Below are 20,061 nucleotides of genomic sequence, written 5' to 3' on the forward strand. Positions count from 1 at the left end.
CTGAAAACCAAGGAAGGACCTCGGCCCATTTGGATCCCCGCAATCCCGAGATCATACGCGAATCCGAACTTGACATCTCCGTGACCGTTGACAATTGTTTTGATACCCTAGCTCGTTTGAAGATCGCCTTTCTTTTCTCTTTCCCTTTCCCTTTCCCTTCCCTACCGCCTCCGAGCGACCGGCGCTGGTCAGTTGCTCATCATGCTCCATTACCGCACACAAGGATATAACGGTTGCGCTGTCAAATACTCCCCATTCTTTGACAATCGCCTAGCTGTTGCAAGCTCTTCAAACTTTGGCCTAGTTGGCAATGGCCGCCTGCATATTCTAGAGCTGACTGCCAATGGAATCCAACCACTAAAATGGTAAGTGGAATGTTCGCAGACCCCGCGGCCGCGGAGTGTGCAGGACAGTCGGGGAAAAACAACATAATTCTAACCATTTGGCGCTATCGCAACCTCCAGGTTTACAACACAAGACTCACTATATGACCTCGCATGGTCTGAAATCCACGAGAACCAAGTCCTCGCCGCATCAGGCGACGGCAGCATCAAGTTATTCGACTGCACAGCGAACGACTTCCCAATCTCAAACTGGAAAGAGCACGCGCGGGAAGTATTCAGCGTAAGCTGGAACCCCGTCGCAAAGGACCGTTTCTGCTCAAGTAGCTGGGACGGCACAGTCCGCATCTGGTCGCCACATCGCCCACAGTCCCTCCTCACCCTCCCAACCCACAGCTGCACCTACTCCGCATCCTTCTGTCCACACAGTCCAGATATTATCTCGTGCGTGACGTCAGACTCATACGTGCGCGTTTTCGATCTCCGCACCCCGGCCTCCGCCTCAAACCACCTCGTCACTCAGATCCCCATCCACGCCGGACCCCCCGCGCCCGCAATCCCCGGCCAACCGGGTGGCCCTGCCCCGCCTGCTGAGGCCCTCACCCACGACTGGAACAAGTACCGTCCTACCGTTCTGGCCACAGCCGGTGTTGACCGTGCCATCCGCACGTTTGATATCCGGGCCCCGCAACAAGGGCCGCTGTCCACTATGCTCGGACATGAATATGCTGTGCGGAAATTGGCTTGGTCGCCGCATCTTTCTAATGTCCTTTTAAGTGCTAGTTACGATATGACTTGTCGAGTGTGGAGTGACCGGTCAGATGTGGCAGGCGGGGATATGGATATGATGCGCGCTGGTCCAGTGGTTGGCGCGGAACTTGGACGCATGGGTAGACATACTGAGTTTGTGACGGGTGTGGACTGGTGTCTCTTTGGAAGTGAGGGCTGGTGTGCTAGCGTTGGCTGGGATGAGAATCTGTATGTGTGGGATGTGCGAGCTACGATGTCATAAGATATTCGAAATATCAACCATTATATATCGCTCTGGCAGGGTCCAGAAGCTTGATACTTTTTTACCAGGCGTAACAGAGCTATGATAAGTAGTGATCTACCAGAGATGTTTGTTTAATATATTGGGTTTCCTGGTAACTCGCTGTGGGAAGGACAATGTCTTGAAAGGGATATTGATCATTTTATTTCGTAAGTTTATGTCGGAGAGGCTAAAGACACAATGCATGGTGCGATGTAAGGACAAATGTGTCATGGTTGTCTATTCTCCAGGCTTAATGCTTAAGCCTTTGATTCGAACTCTGCAGCGACTCAATGACTCGAACGGCTGGTGTTCCTGAACCGCACGAAAATGACACCAAATCAAGAGATACTCAAAATCTTGACAACACCATCCATGATGAGTATTGAGGGCATGGAGACTTAGGATCCACGGTCAGTGAGACAATATCGACACATTGCCCACAACTTCCCAGTAATATAAGGGATCCAGCGCCAGACAAATCTATTTGCCGCCCAGTCTGCTCTCGACCTTCTTGCGCTCACTCTCGCGAAGCGCAGCAATCTCTTCCTTGGAAGCATTGACAGCTGCATGCACCTGGTTGAATGGGTTCTCCTCGCTCTTCTCGAATTCCTTCCGGCAGAGATCCATACGCTGGTTCCGGCGCAGACCGGGGTTTTCCTGTTCAATCTCTGGCAGGCGTCTCTCCTCAAATGCGGCATATGCGGCCTTGAACCGACGCTCCGGGTGTCGGTCGATCTTAGATGTGTCCTTCGAAGCTAGAGACAGGGCATCTAGTGCGTTATCGATACCCGTGGCGCTGAGAGAAGATGCCTTCTTGCTTCCTGCAGGAGCATCATCCAGTTGTGAAAGATCGAGACCGCGAGTCTTCTTTTGTGCGGTCTTGGCGTTCGCGCCTTTGCCTTTGGCTGGTTGAGAGGCTTCTTCCTCGGCGAGTAGGGCCTCGCGCTCGGCCTTCTTGCGGGCAGCCTCGGCTTTCTTAGCTTCGGCATCTTCCCTATAGATTGACGGTGATTAGCTCGATGCTCGAGAATATGAGCTCATTGGGAGATTGAGTCCACATACTTCTTAGCATTGGTCTTGGACCCCTTCGCCCATTGCTTTTCCTCCTCTGCAGCCTTCTTCTGGTCCTCAGCGGCCTTCTTTGATGCTGCGGCGTCGGCTTTCTGTACGGTACTGTCAGCTTTTATCCAAATGATCTGGTGCTTGAGGGATGTGGCAATAATAGCGGGGGCGGGGTTTGAAAAAAACATACACGAGCGTTGCCGGCGGCCTTCTTGGAGTTCTCACCTGCTGCTTTCTTGCCTCCCATGGTGAAATATGATGTCCAAACTAAGCACTGCACGGTATCTGAGGAATGGATGTGAAAAGAAAAAGGTGGAATCGAGTTTCTACTATATGATCTGATCTGCGGGACCAATATGCCGACTCCGATGAAGGCGGTGACGCTATCAGCCCGTGCGTTACTATCGATGCCTCATTAATCTGGCCACAATCGGAGGTTCCCCAGCATTTGTAATCTCGCCTGGGCCGCATCTTGAAGCTGTCTGTCTTCTTTCAGCCATTTGTGCCGTGGCCTTGATATGTCCCTATGATTGGTATCTGTGGTCTCTGATTTGATTTGGGCTTTGTCGCTGCTGATTTCACATTTACCGGCTAGTGATACAAGCAGTGTTCCTCCCCCTTACTATGCCCTGATCGTCCGTCACAATGGCTTTGCTCTTCCGCTTTCTACAGGCGTTCGCTGTACTGCTCCTTGTTAGCACGGTTGCCACTGAGCACACCTCTAACTGGGCGGTACTTGTATCTACCTCTCGCTTCTGGTTCAACTACCGCCACCTCGCCAATGTCCTCTCACTATACCGAACCGTCAAACGGCTCGGCATTCCCGATTCACAGATTATCCTCATGCTCCCCGATGACATGGCTTGCAACCCCCGAAACGCTTTCCCCGGCACCGTTTACAGTAATGCAGACCGCGCCGTTGATCTATATGGCGACAACATCGAAGTGGACTACAGGGGGTACGAAGTGACCGTGGAGAACTTCATCCGACTCTTGACCGACCGCCTCGACGAAGACGTACCGCGCAGCAAGCGCCTAGGGTCCGACGCCGGCAGCAATGTGCTAGTGTACATGACCGGACATGGAGGCGACCAGTTCCTAAAGTTCCAGGACGCCGAAGAGATCGGCGCGTGGGATCTTGCGGACGCATTTGGACAGATGTGGGAGAAGAAGCGCTATCATGAGCTGTTGTTCATGATCGACACCTGCCAGGCCAATACGATGTACACACATTTCTACTCGCCTAATATCGTGGCGACAGGCTCCAGTGAGATCGACCAGTCTTCCTATTCCCATCATGCGGACAACGACGTCGGCGTCGCTGTCATTGATCGCTGGACATACTATGTTCTTGAATTCCTTGAGACACAAGTGACGAGTGTCACGTCCAAACTGAACCTGGGAGACCTATTCGATTCCTATGATGAGTCGAAGATCCACTCCCAGCCGGGTGTCCGGTGGGATTTGTTCCCTGGAGGCGAGCAAGAAGGCCGCCTGCGGACGGTGGTCGACTTCTTCGGCAATGTCCAGAACGTGGAAGTTGAGAATGCCAATGCCACTGAGCCTGGCTCTCTCAAGGAAGATTTGGCTGAGATTGCGCGCCTTGTGGAGAAGTGGCAAAAGCGTGATGAGGAATATTCAGCCATACTTGGTAATTCCGCTGGGAATGTCACCGAAGACCTGCCTTCGTCCTCTTTGCATCTGAAGCTGAAGAGCACTGTCGGGACGACCAAAATGGCGGAATACGGCAGCTGGGGCAAGCGGCTAGTTGGCATCTATGTCGTTGGTGCATGTGCCGCTATCTGGGTGGCTGGTTCGATTCTCGGCCGCTCGTCTGTTTAATATTATGCCACAAAGCACCAGGCCTTCTTTTCTTTGGCAGCAGTCTTGAGTTCCTCCCCGGACTCATGGATGCCAGGCCATAATTTTTCACTGGAACGGAACGGTTTTGGGAATATAGCATGTCCATGGCGCAAGGCGTTACCTCTGTGATTATTGAATTTGAAAGATATAATCTGATCGAACACCCCATGGGAAACAACTATGCTTTTGAGACCCGTAACCTACGACAAACCAAAAGATGCAGGCTGGTATTGCAGACCTTGGAGCGACCATTGAAAAACTCCAGATGTCAGAACCCGAAGTCTGTCTCTGGTGGACCTACTACATTCAAAGTTGCGGAAAGGTGATGGTGCAGGTGTGATTTTGGAGCTCCCTCCGCATATCAAGGATATCGCCAATGCTTTGCCAGCTGAGACCCTGAAAGAACCTGACTGCTTTGGAAGAGACTGCGTGGTAGAGATTCGAACAAAGGATTTCGCGTGGTAAGACTAAATTAGAGTATAGATGAAAGATCTCGCGTAAAGTACCAATTTGCATAGGGCAAGAAGGTGAACCAACCGGTATTTTTGGAAGATCTATACCCATATTCAATTCAAGGAGTTAAGGAGTAAGACATTCAGATAATGAAATATCCAAGTAATAAAAGAAGCGGAGCAAATATCGTCGAGGTGATGAAGAGGTATGGAATCCCGGCACGTGCCTCCGACGCGTCGCGCTTGTCCACTTCCCCGGCGCTATGAGAGACTCTTTGCTGCAAGGGCTTCACCCCAAATAACCACCTCACATTTCTGGGTTTATTCTTACAAGCTCTCTTTCTTCATGAGCTGTCGCATGAGCATATGACAATCCCCAGCTGGCCATGTATCTCCCTCGGCAGCTCATCTCACACCTCTACCTACAACTCCTCCGATCTCACCACCCACTTTCTCCACCCGTCTTGATTCTCGTGGCATTAGAGCCAGACGCGCTATGTGCCTGTCGAATTCTCACGTCTTTGTTAAAACGCGACTATATCCCTCATAAAATCCAGCCCGTTGCAGGATATGGCGATCTGTCGCGTGCGGGGGAGGAGCTAGTCCGCCCAATGCAGACCACCAATGGTGGCAGCGGCGGAGTTGTGGTCTGTCTCGGTGTAGGTGGTCTGGTTGATCTAGGCGAGATACTGGCTTTGACCAATCCCGAGGACGAGGTGGAAGATATGGGAGGCGTCGAGATCTGGGTATTCGACGCGCGACGGCCGTGGAACCTGGGGAACGTCTTTGGTGGACAAGCTGGGATGGGCCAAGCCATGGCTGAAATCGATGCTAATGCGCGACGGCGAGGACGTGGGGTTGACAAAGGTTGTATCACTTCCGCTTACACTTCTAAGAATGGTGGGATCATCGTATATGACGACGGAGACATTGAGGAAGAGCTTCACAATGAACGAGAGGCATACTACGCATTACTGGAAATGCCAGAGGTGGACGATGACGATGATGACGCGAGCGACGACGGGTCCGAAGACGAAACGCGGACAGGGTCAAAAAAGCGCAAGTCCTGGTCAGGTCGCGAGGACGATGAGGATTCAGAAGGAGATGAGCCGCCCCACCAACGGAGGAGAAGCAATTCAGTAGGTTTCCGCATTTCTACGACCCGACAATGGACTAATGCGTGTTATAGGGCTCCTCTATTGCCTCGATTCCGACTCGCCGCCAAAAGACTGGAATCAATTCTTCCAACTCGTCGCGATCTGTGACACCGACAACTGACTCGCCATCTCCAGCCGAGGCAAAGCAACCCTCAGCGAGGTCATTAAAGAGACGATTGATTAATCTGAAGCGAAGACACGACGCTGTTCTACAATCGTACTATGCGTCCGGAACCTCATACTCCGAACCAATTTCGTCCCTGATCTACTCTCTGGCATCTGAGCTTGGACGAGATGATAACGACCTGTTGTGGCTGGCTATTGTCGGTGTCTCCAGTCTGGAACTCAGTGGTCGAACAATGACTGGAGTGGGTATTTCAAACACATCAGAAACAGGAGGCTCAGCAGGCTGGGGTGGCCAACGTGGTGAACACATCCGTCAAATACTTCGCGATGAAGTGCATCGTTTGAACCCGCCTGATCCTCTGGAATCAAACCGTGACATTCGAGGAGAAATCAACGGTGTCATTCCAACAACCGCTAGATCACCCACCGATACGTCGATTCGTCTTTCTCCTGAACCGCGATTCCTTCTTGTCCGGCACTGGTCACTATACGAAAGTATGCTTCATAGTCCATATCTTGCACCGCGGCTGCATGTCTGGACTGAGAATGGCCGCAAACGCCTGCACAAACTTCTGGCCAAGATGGGAATCAGTCTGACCCAGTGCCATCAATACTATACCCACATGGACATGGAATTGAAGCGTGTATTACGATCACGGCTGCTCAAGTACGCCCCTATGTATGGCCTAGATGGACTCGTACCAGCAGAGGGATCTGGGAGTGCGAGTGCCCGTGAGGGCTGGGGATTTGTGCGTTGCTGGGGCTGGAAGGCGTGCCTCTCTGCCACAGATGTGGGTGTTATTGTGGGTGCAATGCTGGAAGTTGGGCCACATGAGACTTTGGCTTCTTGGGACGCCAAACGTCTGCCACGGGCACGCGATGACACGGAGAACAGTGGAATCACAGGCGAATCTGACTTGGCTAGTCTGCTGCCTCGGTTCTGGAGTGCGTACGACGCCCTTTCATTAACGTCCGAATCACCCACGATTCTCCTAGAGTCTCTACCCCTGGCTCAACATCTGCACCGTGCCATCCTTCGCACTGGTACCTCCTTGCTTTCCAAACATCAAATCCGTCACCTTCGAGCGTTCCGCATCGCTGTGGTCAAGGATGGACCCGACGTCAAACTCTTCACGAATCCTGGGGCCTTGACGAAATTGGCCCTGTGGATCGCCGAGGCCATTCGAGTTCAAGAGAAAGAGCGGGGTGACTCAGTCAAGATCGGCCGCAAGAGAGCAGCAGGAACTCCTCTCGTCCTTGCTGGCCTAGACGAAGACCGTGATCTCTATGTAGTCGTCGGCACCGGCGGTGGCGGCGGTGTTGTTGACTTCGCTGCCATGTCCAAACGCCAAGAGGAGCGCAAGAAGAAGAAAGAAGCTAAGGAAAAGAAACAGAAAGAGCGATCAGAGCGCCGATCCAAACGAGCAGCGGAGCGTGCCGAGCGAGAAGAGGAGACTGGCGCCGAAGACGAAGATTCGGAAGAGTCCGAGTCCTCATCGGAATCGGAGTCCGACGACGAGGAAGATCCCCGTGGAAAGAAACATCTTCTCCGCAACCGGTTTGGTATTGCTTTCCAGGAGGTAGTCCAGGAGACGAATGCCCGTGTGCGCATCGACAGCTTCGAGCATTGTGTTGTCGAGGTCCAGAAGGATGACCTTGGCGGCTTCCTCGAAGCATTGAGTTTCCGCAGTGTGGTGGGATAAATCCCCTCTACAAACAATCACGCAGTCTACGACCTGTCATCTTTGTTTAATTTCTTCGACGCATGGGATGGGAAGGATATATGGGAGGGGATACTGGACTCTGAAACTGGCTACATGCATAATGACCGTTGCATGGCTTTCTACGCTTGCAAGCATTCAAACGCCCTTCATTCTTGCATCTGTCTCCATGGCGTTTATGGTGTTTCTTGTTGTGAGGAAAACATGTTGATTCTATCTAGTCATAGTTGCATCAAATCTATGCATTTTCGGCCTTCTCTCCGAGAGCTCCCCGCACATTCCCCGCTTGTTGATATTCGGAACTTCAACCGCTTTAAATACGGCTTTGGAACCCAGACTCAATTAACAAATAGTAGAGAAATAGGAAAGACAACCCAATTCCTCACCATGTCGCAGCACGACTACCCCGTTCTCCCCCACGAGAGCACCCTCGCCAACCTCCCCGCGGAGTATCCCACTGACGCGCAAGAGCAAATCACCGAAATCCTCACGACAGCCCCGATCAACCGGCTAGTGGTTCTAGACGACGACCCAACGGGAACACAGACCTGCCACGACATCTCCGTCCTAACAGTCTGGGACATCCCAACACTAACAGACGAATTCCAATCCACAAAACCAGGCTTCTTTATCCTCACAAATTCGCGTGCTCTCCCACCAAAAGAAGCAGAAGCACTCATCCACGAGATCTGCACAAACATCGCCCAAGTCGCCAAAACAACAAAGCAAAAGGTCGACATCGTCCTCCGCAGCGATAGCACATTACGCGGCCACTTCCCCCTCGAGCCGGACGTCGCGCAGTCGGTCTTCGGCCCCGCAGACGCACTTGTTCTCGCCCCGTTTTTCTTCCAGGGCGGGAGACTTACCATTAACGATGTGCACTATGTCACCGAAGGCGACAGCCTCGTCCCAGCGGGCGCAACACAGTTCGCCAAGGACGCAACCTTCGGATATAAAAGCTCCAATCTGCGGGACTACGTGCTCGAAAAGGCGCCCGGTCGGTTCAACGCAGACCAATTATACTCTGTGACAATCGAGGAGATCCGCACCGGTGGACCGCAGGCCGTCTGCGAGAATCTGCTTGCTACACCGGTTGGCGGGGTGGTGATCGCCAACGCGGCTGCGGAATCTGATATGCACGTCTTCGTGGCGGGACTGCTACTTGGTATGTCAGAGATCCATTCTGCTCTTGCTTTGACTAGACTATGTAAGCCTGATGGCTAACACATACCCAGCTGAATCTAAGGGCAAACACTTCCTATACCGCACAGGTGCGGCCTTCGTATCAACTAGGCTCGGTATCCGTTCTAAAGCACCCATCTCCGCTGCCGAGCTTCACCTGCCCTTACCGCGCCAGACGGGCGGGCTTATCATTGCCGGATCATATGTTCCTAAGACTACAGCGCAGCTGAAAGTATTGACGGATCGCCGCGGCGCATCGGGTCAGTTGGCAATCATTGAAATAAAGGTTGAGGAACTTATTGCGTCGCCGGAGACTGCGGCACAGACTGTACTGCGCGTTGTGCAGGAGACAGAAGCGCATCTGCGGGCTGGGATGGATACGCTCGTTATGACGAGTCGGGCGCTTGTGACTGGCAGCGATGAGTTGTCGTCGCTGAAGATTGGATCTGTGGTTGCTGAGGCATTGGTTGGTGTTTTGCAGCGGATTGAGGTGCAGCCGCGATTTATTATTGCAAAGGTATGAATGGTGTATTTTGGTCCCTTGGTTTTGTCTGTTGGTGTACTGGTGCTGACTGTCTTCTTAGGGCGGGATCACATCCTCGGATGCTGCGACTAGGGGCTTGAATGTAAAGCGTGCTACTATCGTTGGTCAGGCGGCGCCTGGTGTGCCTCTTTGGCGGTGTGACGAGGAGACTAGTCGCCATCGCAGTGTGCCTTTTGTTGTCTTCCCTGGAAATGTGGGTGGAGAGGAGACGCTTTGCGAGTTGGTGGAAGGATGGAGTTAGATATAGATTGGCTTCGTAGATGGAGATCCATGGGCACTTCTCTATTCCTGCTTGCACATGAAGAAGCCCTTTGTATAGTTTATGTACATACCCAAGGACATCCAAAAAGACATCCAAAAAGACATCCAGAAACACGCCAGTATCTTCTTACATATATCCCTAATATCATTTCGGGCCAAATATATGGGATAGTCTTACATGGTCACGGATAGAGGCCATAAGTGGCTAACTATTCTTATGCATAATACTCGAGATATTGCAAATAATATGTAGAATACCGTACAGTTTGATTGTGTCGGGATCTAATAGCATATCTTCTGACACCATTTGCAAAGTAACAGTACATCTATACCATCGAGACCTCATATCATCATGAATCTTTCAAATCCGTTCTCTTACCCCCACCAGAAATTCACACTGATCCCAGCCCTCAATCCACGCACATAGTGCCACCACCCAACAGGAATGTAAAGACACTCGCCTTCCTTGAGAACAGTCTCCACATAGTCGGCGTCCATGAACCCAGGCCACATCTCTTCCCATTGCTCATACTCAGCAGGGGAAGTCTCGATAGCAGCCAGGTCCACCTTGGAAGTGTTGGACATGTCAACCTGTCTGCGAGTAGTTGGTAGTGCCCCAGTTACAGGATCTGGGTCCGCCGTCTCATCAACAGACGTGACCCATTCTGGTCCCCTTGGGTGAATCTGAGAGTCAGGTGTATGTGGCGAGTACAACCGGATATACTTAGTACCCACGACCTGCGCGAGGATATTGTGATGGGGGTCGTGGTGAAGAGGGGAGATCGTCCACGCGGGTCCGATCCAGGTGTTGATAATCGGGTCGCTAGGTATTCCCATAAGCGAGCCTGCATCCGAACTGTGTTCGGCAGTGTCATGTTCATTTGGTGCTGTGTCCAACTGGGGGCCATGCGAGGTTTCAGGGGCCTGTGCTTTAATTTTCGCCTCGCGCTCCCGCTGTTTCTTCTCATACACTGGTGTGCCCGGATCTGGGCCCGGCGGAGTGATATAGCAGTAATCAGGTACACTAATATCGTTGCGCAAGACGGGTATTTGAGTAAGTAGGTCATGTTGTGCCATGTATGCTGTCTCTCCATCAAGATTCGTGACCTTGGGTTTGTCTTCTGGTGTCCCAGTCGGGGCTAGCTTCCCTTGCCATATGTACTTGTCCACAAACTCTTTGAACGGGATAATCTTCTGTCCCCAGTCCTGGTCGGTATACGACCTTCCCACCTCAATTGGGACCAATCTGCGACCCCCAAACGTGCGATCCCACCAGTAGTCCCGCGAAGACCATGGACGCGTCGAAATGGCCGGCCAGTGGTCCATTGCATCTTCTATCACCAGTGGGGTGCGAGTGTTTTGTATGTGGTGTTCGATGGAATCGAATGATGGTGACGATAATCGTGGGATAGGATGGTCCAGATGGGGGTTACGGATCGCATTTGGGGGGAAGAGAGGAGGTGAGAATTTTCTGCGCTTCGAAGTAGGATATTCTGGACTGCCAGCGTCGTCGTACTCGAATTCTGGTGATTCTGTAGCTGCCTGCAGCGTGGATAACAAGGATTCCACCAGCTTCTCGCGGAAGGGGGCTCCAGACATGATCAAGACGTTATCAAGGATCGCCACGACGTCTGATAGCCATGGCGCGTCGGGAGAGAGCTTTGGATCAGTTGCTGCATTCTTTATGTCTTGAATGAGTTCCGGAACAACTAGGTGTTGGGTCTCAAATCTGGCTTTCGAGACCAGGCCGCATTTCGTGATGATGATGACGCAGGCCTTGACGATAGACGCGTCCGTGTACAGGCGATGCCAGCAGATGTGCACATCCTTAAATGGAAAGGAGTGTAATTTCGAGTTGGCAAGCTCAAGTGCTTTCTCGGTGTCGTTGAAAAGAAGATCTTGAGGGTTGTCGCATTGGAGGATGGGGTCGTCAAAGCTCGGCTCGGCGATAACGGACAACGCGTCACTAAGGACCGATGAAAGAGCCATGCCTGAGAGGGAAAGGTGAAGGCGAAGGGAAACAATGAAGAAATGAAAGAAAGAGATGATGTTAGAACCCCAGAGGTAATCCCAAAGTGTGCCCCCCAGGTATGGTGTTCAGGTGAATTCGAATTCCTCCAACCGCGTCCGAAAGAACACCCTCCAGATCATCAAATGGAGCAAAAAAGAATCCGCCATTTTTTTAATTGTCCATAGCACCTAATATCTAGAACTAGGATGTTACTTGGAGTAAAACCAAAGCCATATGGGCGGATTTTATAGATTGTAGGGGGATATTATAGGTATTGATATTCACAAGTATAAGATGAAGGCTTAGCCAAGAGTCTTTACTTCACGAATGAAGGCACGTCCCCTATATTATATTCCCTATGAAGTTCTAGGGACCTAGTTAATGTGATAGCCCTAATATGGGGGGAAAGACAACCAAATAAGATACTAGAGAAGACACCAGAGAAGACATGACAGCTATAGGAGTGTGATCATATCTTTTAATATCGGCCACCGATGTTGGCCTTGTTTATTATATAGTACAGTTCATAGTCAAGGGAGCTTTCTAACGTACATGCTTCATTCGAGAAGCTCCATCACCAATTTGGGAATTCGAGACACACCCTCGCCTCTTTTGGCACTGACCGGAACGACACACACTCTCTCCTTCCAAGCCCTTTCATGACCCGATGGGTGCTCAATCGAACCATCCTGGACACCAGACAAGTATTTCTGCAGAGATTGGAATTGGTCCTGTGTATTTTCCAGGTCTGCCTTGGTTGCCACGACAAACCAAGGTTTCAAATGCAGAGGTGTCATCGCCAGTGGAGGCAACGAGCCGTCGCGCTTGGTATTCGATGCCGGGGCAGGTTCTCGGCCAAGTATCTGTTGCCGATCCGCATTTTCATCGAATGGATTCCATTCAATGAGGTCGTCTTCCTCAGTAGAGTCGGGATCTGCATCGCGCATTCGCTCATACTCTCCAAGTTCGTGCCACAGTTTCTGGAGTTCCTGTACAGGGTCGCCGCGACTGAGATCAACTACAAAGGCCAGAATCCCGGCTCGGTCGATGTGTCGGAGGAACCCGAGACCAAGTCCTCGGTCGAGATGGGCGCCTTCCACCAGACCCGGAATGTCCGCAATAGTAAAGTGTGTGCGACGGGCCTTCGACTCAACTAGAGGACGACCCTTCATGTCGTCGGTGATGACTGTGCCAATACTGGGAGAAAGTGTCGTGAACTCCCAGTTACCAATGCGGGTTCGACTGTTGGTCAACGAACGGAGAAGCGTACTCTTGCCGGCGTTCGGTTTCCCAACCAATCCGACGTCTGCAAGGAGCTTAAGTTCAAAGTCGAGCTCTAGCATCATTCCACCTTCACCTCGGCTTGCGAATTTTGGTCGTCCCATTGTGCGTGTGGCAAAATGGGGATTCCCCAGCCCGCCAATGCCACCGGCAGCCAGAAGCATGGGTTTATCCATGGGTTTTGAAAGGTCCAGCCAGATGGGTGACTTGGGTTCCATGGCTGCTATATTCTGTCGCCGCGGATGTGATTTCGGGAACTGCACCATAAGGAAATCAGACGGCTTTGCGGCGGGGTGTAACACCCAGCGGTCGTGCCGGATAGGGTTGAACTCCGCCTCTTCTGTTTCTTCAAATCCTTCTTCGCGTTCAACTTCAGGATCATCGGGATTCCCCCAAACCTCTTTCTCCTCTTTGGAAAGATAGGAAGCTTCTTCCGCCGCCTTGATGCGGGCCCACTCCTCCTCGACCGGATCATAACGGCTCACCTCTCGCACCACAGTGCCGACAGGTACCTGAAGGAGGACATCCTCGCCTCGTTTTCCACCCTTGCTTTTACCCTGCCCGTTTCGGCCCCTGCTAGCTCTGATAATACCTCTGCGGGCCAGCTTGTGAAGACTCGTCAAGCCCTCGACAGTCTGGATGTAGATACCGCCTCCGCTGCCACCGTCGCCGCCGTTCGGGGGTCCCTCTTCAACGTATTTCTCGCGCAGGTAAGCAACACAGCCATGTCCACCCGATCCAGCATGTACTTTCACCCGGCATTTGTCTTGAAAAATGAACCGCGAGTACTCTTCCGGAGGAGGGTCCAGATGCGACAAGTCTGGTGTTACCTCGTCAGGTACAGCATTTTTGCTGAGATGAGGCGCTGTTTCAACGGCGGCATTGGTGCTCTGAAATCGGTTCCGTGTGATACATGGCTTTTGAAGGTCTTGTAGGAATAATCGGCTGCAACGGGCTCGTCTTGAAAGGAATGGTCGTACGGGAAGGGAAAAATAAACTCGGGGATGCGCCATGCTGTGTGATTGGCGGCTATCTCTCGCTCATTCTGCAAATGCAGCTGTTTCAACTCCTGAAGTAGTCCGGTCAGGATTGGAGCTTCATAGGGCGCAGATATACCGGTTTTTGGTGAATTGTCAACAGAATGAGATATGACTTCAGCGGATTTCTCAGGGAGCCGATAAGATCACATGATGATAAGCCATTTATAGTATCCCCATTGGGTGTAAAATACTTGCCTATAGTATATCTTTTCTTAATGTCCATTTTTGCCTCTACTTTCCCCTAATCCAGCTCCATGTTTTATATTTTACGTATCCAGAAATGGGCTTTGTAAATATCATGCAGCGCAAACCTGACTTGATATTCAGAAGGATTCGCCAAGGACAAACAAGCTGATCAAGGCAAAGCCCGACTCTGCGTCTTACCGTTTGCTTGCCACTACCTGATCAAATCCCTACATTGAAATATTAACTATTACAAATAGCCGTTGGGTTTCCACATCTGATCCGTAGGGTCACAACAGCTACCCTGGTTACATCTGCACGTTGCCGCTGTGACTCCCCGATCCCATGACAAAGTGACCAATGAACATATGCGGACTCTACTTGTGTCGACTAGCTCATTTCAATCTTGCCTAATTGTGACTCGACTCTTTGTCTAGTTTTTTCTAGTATGTTGTTGAGTCGCTGACATGCAGCAAAGGGGAGTCTGTGGAAAAAACGGTGTGGTGCCTTTGTTTGGTTGATTACTATATTGTTATTTGCTTTTTCACTCTGCCGATATCTTGAAAATCCCTTTTTTCGGTCTTTAGTAGGAATAGTTGTGCTAAGCTGTAAATGGGAATATCGAAAACAGAAGCGCAGTGAAGAACCTTGGGAGCTATCAATATGCATCCATGGATCACCAGCATGACCATTACTCGGGGGCTGGTCATCAATTTGAACCTTCTGAGGTCGCAATGACTCAGTAACATCTTTCCCTTTTCTCGCCCCTGCTTATCTGCAGTATCTCTACCAGAAAGAAATCCGTCACAGTGAGCCCGAACTCGATGTCCACATACCAGAGAAACCGGGATACTTTCCCAAGCAACGTCTATACCGCCGAGAAAAAACTGAGCATTGAGCAGTGGATTGAAGATACCACGAAAAGGATTGAGGGGCCCACGATTGCACTAGGGTTGGCCATGCCCGAGAAACACCTAGGCAGCTTGGAAGAGCGGCCTGGTACGGACGGACTATCGGGGAGAGTGGATAAGCTCGTGGAAATAATCGCAGTTTTGAGAGATATTTTTAAAGAGGTAGTCCACAGGCTAGGGGAAAAGCTCGAGGAATCTAAAGCACAGGAGAAAATACTTGAAGAAAAGATAGCTAGCTTGCAAGAGCAGCTCAGCATGCGGGACTCCTGTCAATGCAACAGCTTTAAAGGCAGGCTCGCTATGCACGAAAGACTACTCAAGGTTGCCGACCAACAAATAAACACACAGCAAGAGCTCATAAAACATTTGCTTGAAGCACAAGTCTCAGCTTCACAACAACTTGCCCTTGTTACACAAAAGCTTTCACAACAATCTGAACGAGATATCCAGCAGCCACAAGTGAAAGAACCCGAGGGACAGCACTCTAATACGGATGCAGTCAGCAAAAGTACAGATGCTTCTGATTATGTCCTTATCTCAGAAGATGAAACAATTAGCTGAGCTCTTTGGCCTTGTGTTTGTGTCTTTGCAACATGTGGTTTCCGCGGATTCGGTGCTTGCTCGAGAAAGATACTCCTAGCTTCGTTTTATTAGATATATTGATATTGCTCTAACGGTCTGGTGATATTATCATTATCTTCTTCCCAAGATTCCTCGACGGATTCCTAGTTGGCAGCGGCTTAACCCTCGCCGAGAGCGCCAAAGAGAGCTTCTAATTGCCCCAGTAATCCACTCTAGAATTGATTCTGGTGGCCTTTGCATAGCTTTGTACCTGCCAATATATAAGATTGGCTAGAATGAGAGCATTGCTCTTATATGAATCCCTATGTGTATCTTCTTCCCGGAATAGTGTGGCTTTCAACCATGTATCATTTTGAACCAAGTTCAATCAAAAGAATTATGCGTAAGCCAGGGCGAATCTAGGATATTGATTTTGAACATTGTGCTAAGAATGCATCCACCCTCTGCCTGTTGCCTTCGTCTACGTCGATCGAGATAATTATAACCCCCAAATTGACATACTTAAGTCCACAATGTCTTTATTTAGGCGTCGAAAGTGGACGGGTAGGAAGGCAAGATACATGGACTTGCATATCTTTATGTGCAATGCCAGTGGACGATAGTAGTACTGGTAAGTAGCAAGTAACATAATACGACGCTGTTAGAGACTAATGATACCTAGACAGCCAGGCTTACGTGAGAGATGATTTGAAATCTGAGATTTGGAATTGAAGCCAGTTCCATGCAACCGGATAAGAGTACATCTTCGCTGTATTAACTAATACCATATTTGGTATATGCGGAGTAACCCATGTGGTAGATGTATCATCGAGAACGATATTAAGGTGCTTATTGGTCTATTGGCCCTAGCTCTAATGTCAGGTCTATCACAGAATCTGTGATCGGCTGTCACATCTAGGGCGTACATGCTAGGAAGGCGATCAAATCTTGGCTTCTGGGCGGCAAGCAAAAGTACTAGATGGCGAAGTCCGCTGTACTTTTGCTGGGACGTTCAGCATTCGAAGATCATGTGGGCTTTGTATGGGGTAGTTCGTATCTGGACTCTATCTGGAGATGATCGGTGGCGGTACTTTTTAGAAGTTCGTTCACGATTCAGTAAACTTTGTGAATGGAGGTGTTCATGCATATAGCCTGCCTTTTGGGACTGAAGCTGGCATCGTATTGGTGATCCTCGATGGAATTGACTTTTACTACTCCCCGAGGCCGTACACTGCATATTGACTAATAATATGTACGGGGTACATAACTCGGGTTATACATGGATAACTCTCGTTAAAGACTTGAGGTTGTAACTTATACTGCCCTTTAGATATCATTTCGCAGTTTGCGTGGGCCAATTATGCGTATAGCACCCTGGGGTAATATCATCCCTATTAAGGCAAGACAACTGAACATTCGGAATCAGCAAAGTACCAGCTTGTGTCAAGGACTTATTAAGGCCGTACAAGCAGCCACTAAACTTTGGCATCCGCTACTTGGAAAATAATGGCACAGAGTCCATAGCGAAAGGGGTTATCGCTCGAAGTCTAGGTCCAATAGGCACCTTTGGCGTTTGGTTTTATTTAGGTATGTTGTAGGCGTATCGATCTAGGTCAGGTAAGGACAAGAGGATGTTGCCTAGTCCAAAGTTATAAATGAAATACAGTAGAATATAGCAAGTGTTGGATAATCGACAAATCACCAGGCAAATGGACTTGGCATATTGGAATGATATCACTGAGCTTCAATTGATTACAGCTTCTACCATCGCGGAACCCACTTACAAGAGGTAAGACAACACGTGACTGCGATGTAATAACTTTAGTTATTTGGTGTCTAGACCACTGCAGGGGAATTGATCTTGATCACATCAGAGAGTCCAGTGTACATGAAGTAAGGCGACAAAGTACGTAACAAATGTACAGATCCAGCTGAGAGACCAAAAGTCCGCGGAAATCGGCTCACCCGGTATATTGCGGGGCCAAAAGAAATCAATAAAAAGTCCCAAAAATTGAAAGAAGCTCCATCAGAAACAAAGAAAAACGGGAGGCAGGCTCAACAGGAACAGGAATGTTCACATGATCACAAGCAGAATCGATAGCGTGAAAATCCTTGCGAAAGACAAGATGTGATTCGTGTCCACTCGCGGAACTTTTGTTTCGCACCCGTCACCGCGGCACCGGATCCCTGCCTTCCGCTCGCCACAGGTGGGGATCAGGGAGATCGTTCCTGTTGGTCGCGGAAATAGAAAAAAAAAAAAGAGAGATCGGACCGTAATATGTGTACAGAGATAATACCAACCCATTTCTTTACCTTAGCCCCTCTTGGGAGAAACATCGGGAGACACTAATGTACTCCATATATCCTTAACTTAGTTCCGTGGAACTGGACTTGTGGTTCCGTGGTTTCCCTGGCGGGGATCCCGAGAAAGAGGGCGATTTAAAGATTTTATTGGTCCGCGGAGATCCCGTTCAGCTGCCGGACCAGCGCCATATTTCAGCTTTTCCCGGGACACAGCTAGTTAGTTATGGAGTAAAAAGGACACGGCAAGGAAGCTGAGACAGCTGGGTTCCGATCTTGACTGTCAAAATTTGCTTCGTACATCTTATGCATTATGCGCGGGTACTTTGCTTCGGATACGCTTTGCCGATTCTACAAAAGTACACATGTCACTCACACGATGCAGGCTCCTCGAAAACAACGTTTAGATTTTCAATATTCTTCGGGATCTAATACAAAGCCATAGAATCTGGATCGGTAATTGTAATGTGGCGCTTTGGTAGTGTCGAATGGCGACCAGTGCAGACAAATTAAATTGAAGATTCAGCTATCCATGGATGGACAATGTGATTTTGTAGTACGTTTGTATGCAATCCCAACGCTGCTAAGCAAGGTTCCACCGTGTCTAGAATTAAGGGTAGCGAAAGTCCGACATGGATGCTATGATTCCGATCACCGATCTCCAAAAAGAGGCAGCCAAAAACACTGTGTAACCGATTAACCTCAAATCAAAGCTTCTGGGCTCGATCGATCAGGTAGACTGCAGTAAGGCTACCTGTTCCCGTCTAAGGTGGCATTCAATTTCGTACTTCGTATACATCGCAAGGACGGCACGACCTGTGGCGCATTGTTGAGATAGCAAAACCACAACCCGATTCGACCGGAATTGGGGAAGAAACACGCATCTATCCGAATCGAGCGGGTTCGCACTTGCAATGACAATGGAATTAGAGTGATCTGCAATGTACATCACCTACATCCATATGGATACAACCTTTTGTATGCTGTACGACCATCGACCATCGAGAGGGGTATGTTCGTTTGAACCCTTGTTTTCGTCCCTCAATGTAGTGTGTGCCCCTTTTCCTTGTTCCCATCGAGTTCGATGTCATCGAAGATCTAGATTTTGAGTGACGGAACATCCGGCCCACGGGAGTAGCCACAAAAGTGATACATCACACTGAATTTTCTTCCCGTCAACCATCACAGCACAGGAAGGGAGGCCGCACCAAAAAAAGAAAAAGGAAAAAAGAAAAAGAAAAAATCCCACACCCCAGTCTCTGGAGCAATCTTGCCCGAGGACTCTGCCCAATTTGGAATTTAGATAGGTCCCAAAAAGAAGCTTTCCTATATGCCAGGAAGCATTTTCCGATCGCCGACTGGAATTATTTTCGCCCTTTGGTTGTTGAGGAGCAAACAGCGCCACACTTCAGCCATTCCGGAATCTTGCGACTGTCAGAACCCGACAATATGGTGCGGCAGCTGCGGTTCTATGTGGACCATGGACCCCTGTGTCTGGGTTGGGATGGTTAGCGTTGTCTCCAAAATAATAATAAATTTGTTGTCACAATCGCCTGACGTATCCGAAAACGCGGCTGTATCCCCAGGAACATCGAATCTTGCCAAGTAGCACATGTTCGTGGTAGTCAGGTCTGTGGCCACAAGCCCCTTGGGTCAAGTTGGTACTGTGGCGGTCTTTGGGAGGCGGGAGTGTACGATTTGGGCGTCGGGGCTGCGCGATAGACTAGGCAGAGACAGACGCTGCGGAAGCCAAACCCGCCCCCTTGCTATTGGTCTCGGTCGGGAAGTGTTGAGGCGTATTGTTCCGATGTGATGCAATATCTTGCTCACTTTGGAATGAAGGAAATATCAAGGGCATCGTGAGGAATGTGGTAGAAGCTGGAATATGATCTCATATGAAATTAAGCACGGATCGAGCCTGACACCGCAGTATGTATGTTGTACTCCGTACGTTCGGGTCGAACTATACCGTGCCGCAAGGTGACTAAGTAGTCCGTAGGGCACGGCAAGATCTCCGAAGATCGAGCGAAA

General features: G+C 50.0%; 8 protein-coding genes across 8 annotated transcripts; 5 read left to right on the forward strand and 3 right to left on the reverse strand.

The window, feature by feature from the left end:
• Positions 1–164: 164 nt before the first annotated feature.
• pex7 (putative peroxisome biosynthesis protein (Peroxine-7)) lies at positions 165–1,353 on the forward strand (the record flags this gene model as incomplete). The annotated part of the gene is made up of 2 exons (XM_002556722.2): positions 165–365; positions 465–1,353. Exons 1-2 carry the CDS (start codon positions 202–204, stop codon positions 1,351–1,353), a joined length of 1,053 nt encoding a protein of 350 aa, XP_002556768.1. The 5' UTR covers positions 165–201.
• A 501-nt stretch (positions 1,354–1,854) lies between these two features.
• Positions 1,855–2,683, reverse strand: N7525_010271 (DUF1014 domain protein; the record flags this gene model as incomplete). Its single annotated transcript, XM_002556723.1, has 3 exons — positions 1,855–2,368; positions 2,437–2,537; positions 2,627–2,683. 3 exons carry the CDS (start codon positions 2,681–2,683, stop codon positions 1,855–1,857), a joined length of 672 nt encoding a protein of 223 aa, XP_002556769.1.
• Positions 2,684–3,081: 398 nt separating this feature from the next.
• N7525_010272 (GPI-anchored transamidase) lies at positions 3,082–4,278 on the forward strand (the record flags this gene model as incomplete). Its single annotated transcript, XM_002556724.2, has 1 exon — positions 3,082–4,278. One exon carries the CDS (start codon positions 3,082–3,084, stop codon positions 4,276–4,278), a length of 1,197 nt encoding a protein of 398 aa, XP_002556770.2.
• Positions 4,279–5,137: 859 nt separating this feature from the next.
• N7525_010273 (cell division control 45 family protein) lies at positions 5,138–7,737 on the forward strand (the record flags this gene model as incomplete). The annotated part of the gene is made up of 2 exons (XM_002556725.1): positions 5,138–5,890; positions 5,941–7,737. 2 exons carry the CDS (start codon positions 5,138–5,140, stop codon positions 7,735–7,737), a joined length of 2,550 nt encoding a protein of 849 aa, XP_002556771.1.
• A 405-nt stretch (positions 7,738–8,142) lies between these two features.
• N7525_010274 (uncharacterized protein) lies at positions 8,143–9,722 on the forward strand (the record flags this gene model as incomplete). The annotated part of the gene is made up of 3 exons (XM_002556726.1): positions 8,143–8,920; positions 8,991–9,454; positions 9,522–9,722. The coding sequence occupies 3 exons, from the start codon at positions 8,143–8,145 to the stop codon at positions 9,720–9,722; spliced, it is 1,443 nt and encodes a 480-aa protein (XP_002556772.1).
• A 395-nt stretch (positions 9,723–10,117) lies between these two features.
• Positions 10,118–11,731, reverse strand: N7525_010275 (putative JmjC domain protein; the record flags this gene model as incomplete). The annotated part of the gene is made up of 1 exon (XM_002556727.1): positions 10,118–11,731. The coding sequence occupies one exon, from the start codon at positions 11,729–11,731 to the stop codon at positions 10,118–10,120; it is 1,614 nt and encodes a 537-aa protein (XP_002556773.1).
• Positions 11,732–12,310: 579 nt separating this feature from the next.
• N7525_010276 (GTP-binding protein Obg) lies at positions 12,311–14,047 on the reverse strand (the record flags this gene model as incomplete). Its single annotated transcript, XM_002556728.1, has 1 exon — positions 12,311–14,047. The coding sequence occupies one exon, from the start codon at positions 14,045–14,047 to the stop codon at positions 12,311–12,313; it is 1,737 nt and encodes a 578-aa protein (XP_002556774.1).
• A 1,034-nt stretch (positions 14,048–15,081) lies between these two features.
• N7525_010277 (uncharacterized protein) lies at positions 15,082–15,729 on the forward strand (the record flags this gene model as incomplete). Its single annotated transcript, XM_061215042.1, has 1 exon — positions 15,082–15,729. One exon carries the CDS (start codon positions 15,082–15,084, stop codon positions 15,727–15,729), a length of 648 nt encoding a protein of 215 aa, XP_061067554.1.
• Between the last annotated feature and the right edge of the window lie 4,332 nt (positions 15,730–20,061).

The sequence above is a fragment of the Penicillium rubens genome (genome assembly GCF_028828025.1).
Source record: "Penicillium rubens strain IBT 27055 chromosome Unknown utg000004l_segment0_segment0, whole genome shotgun sequence".
Taxonomy (NCBI): domain Eukaryota; kingdom Fungi; phylum Ascomycota; class Eurotiomycetes; order Eurotiales; family Aspergillaceae; genus Penicillium; species Penicillium rubens.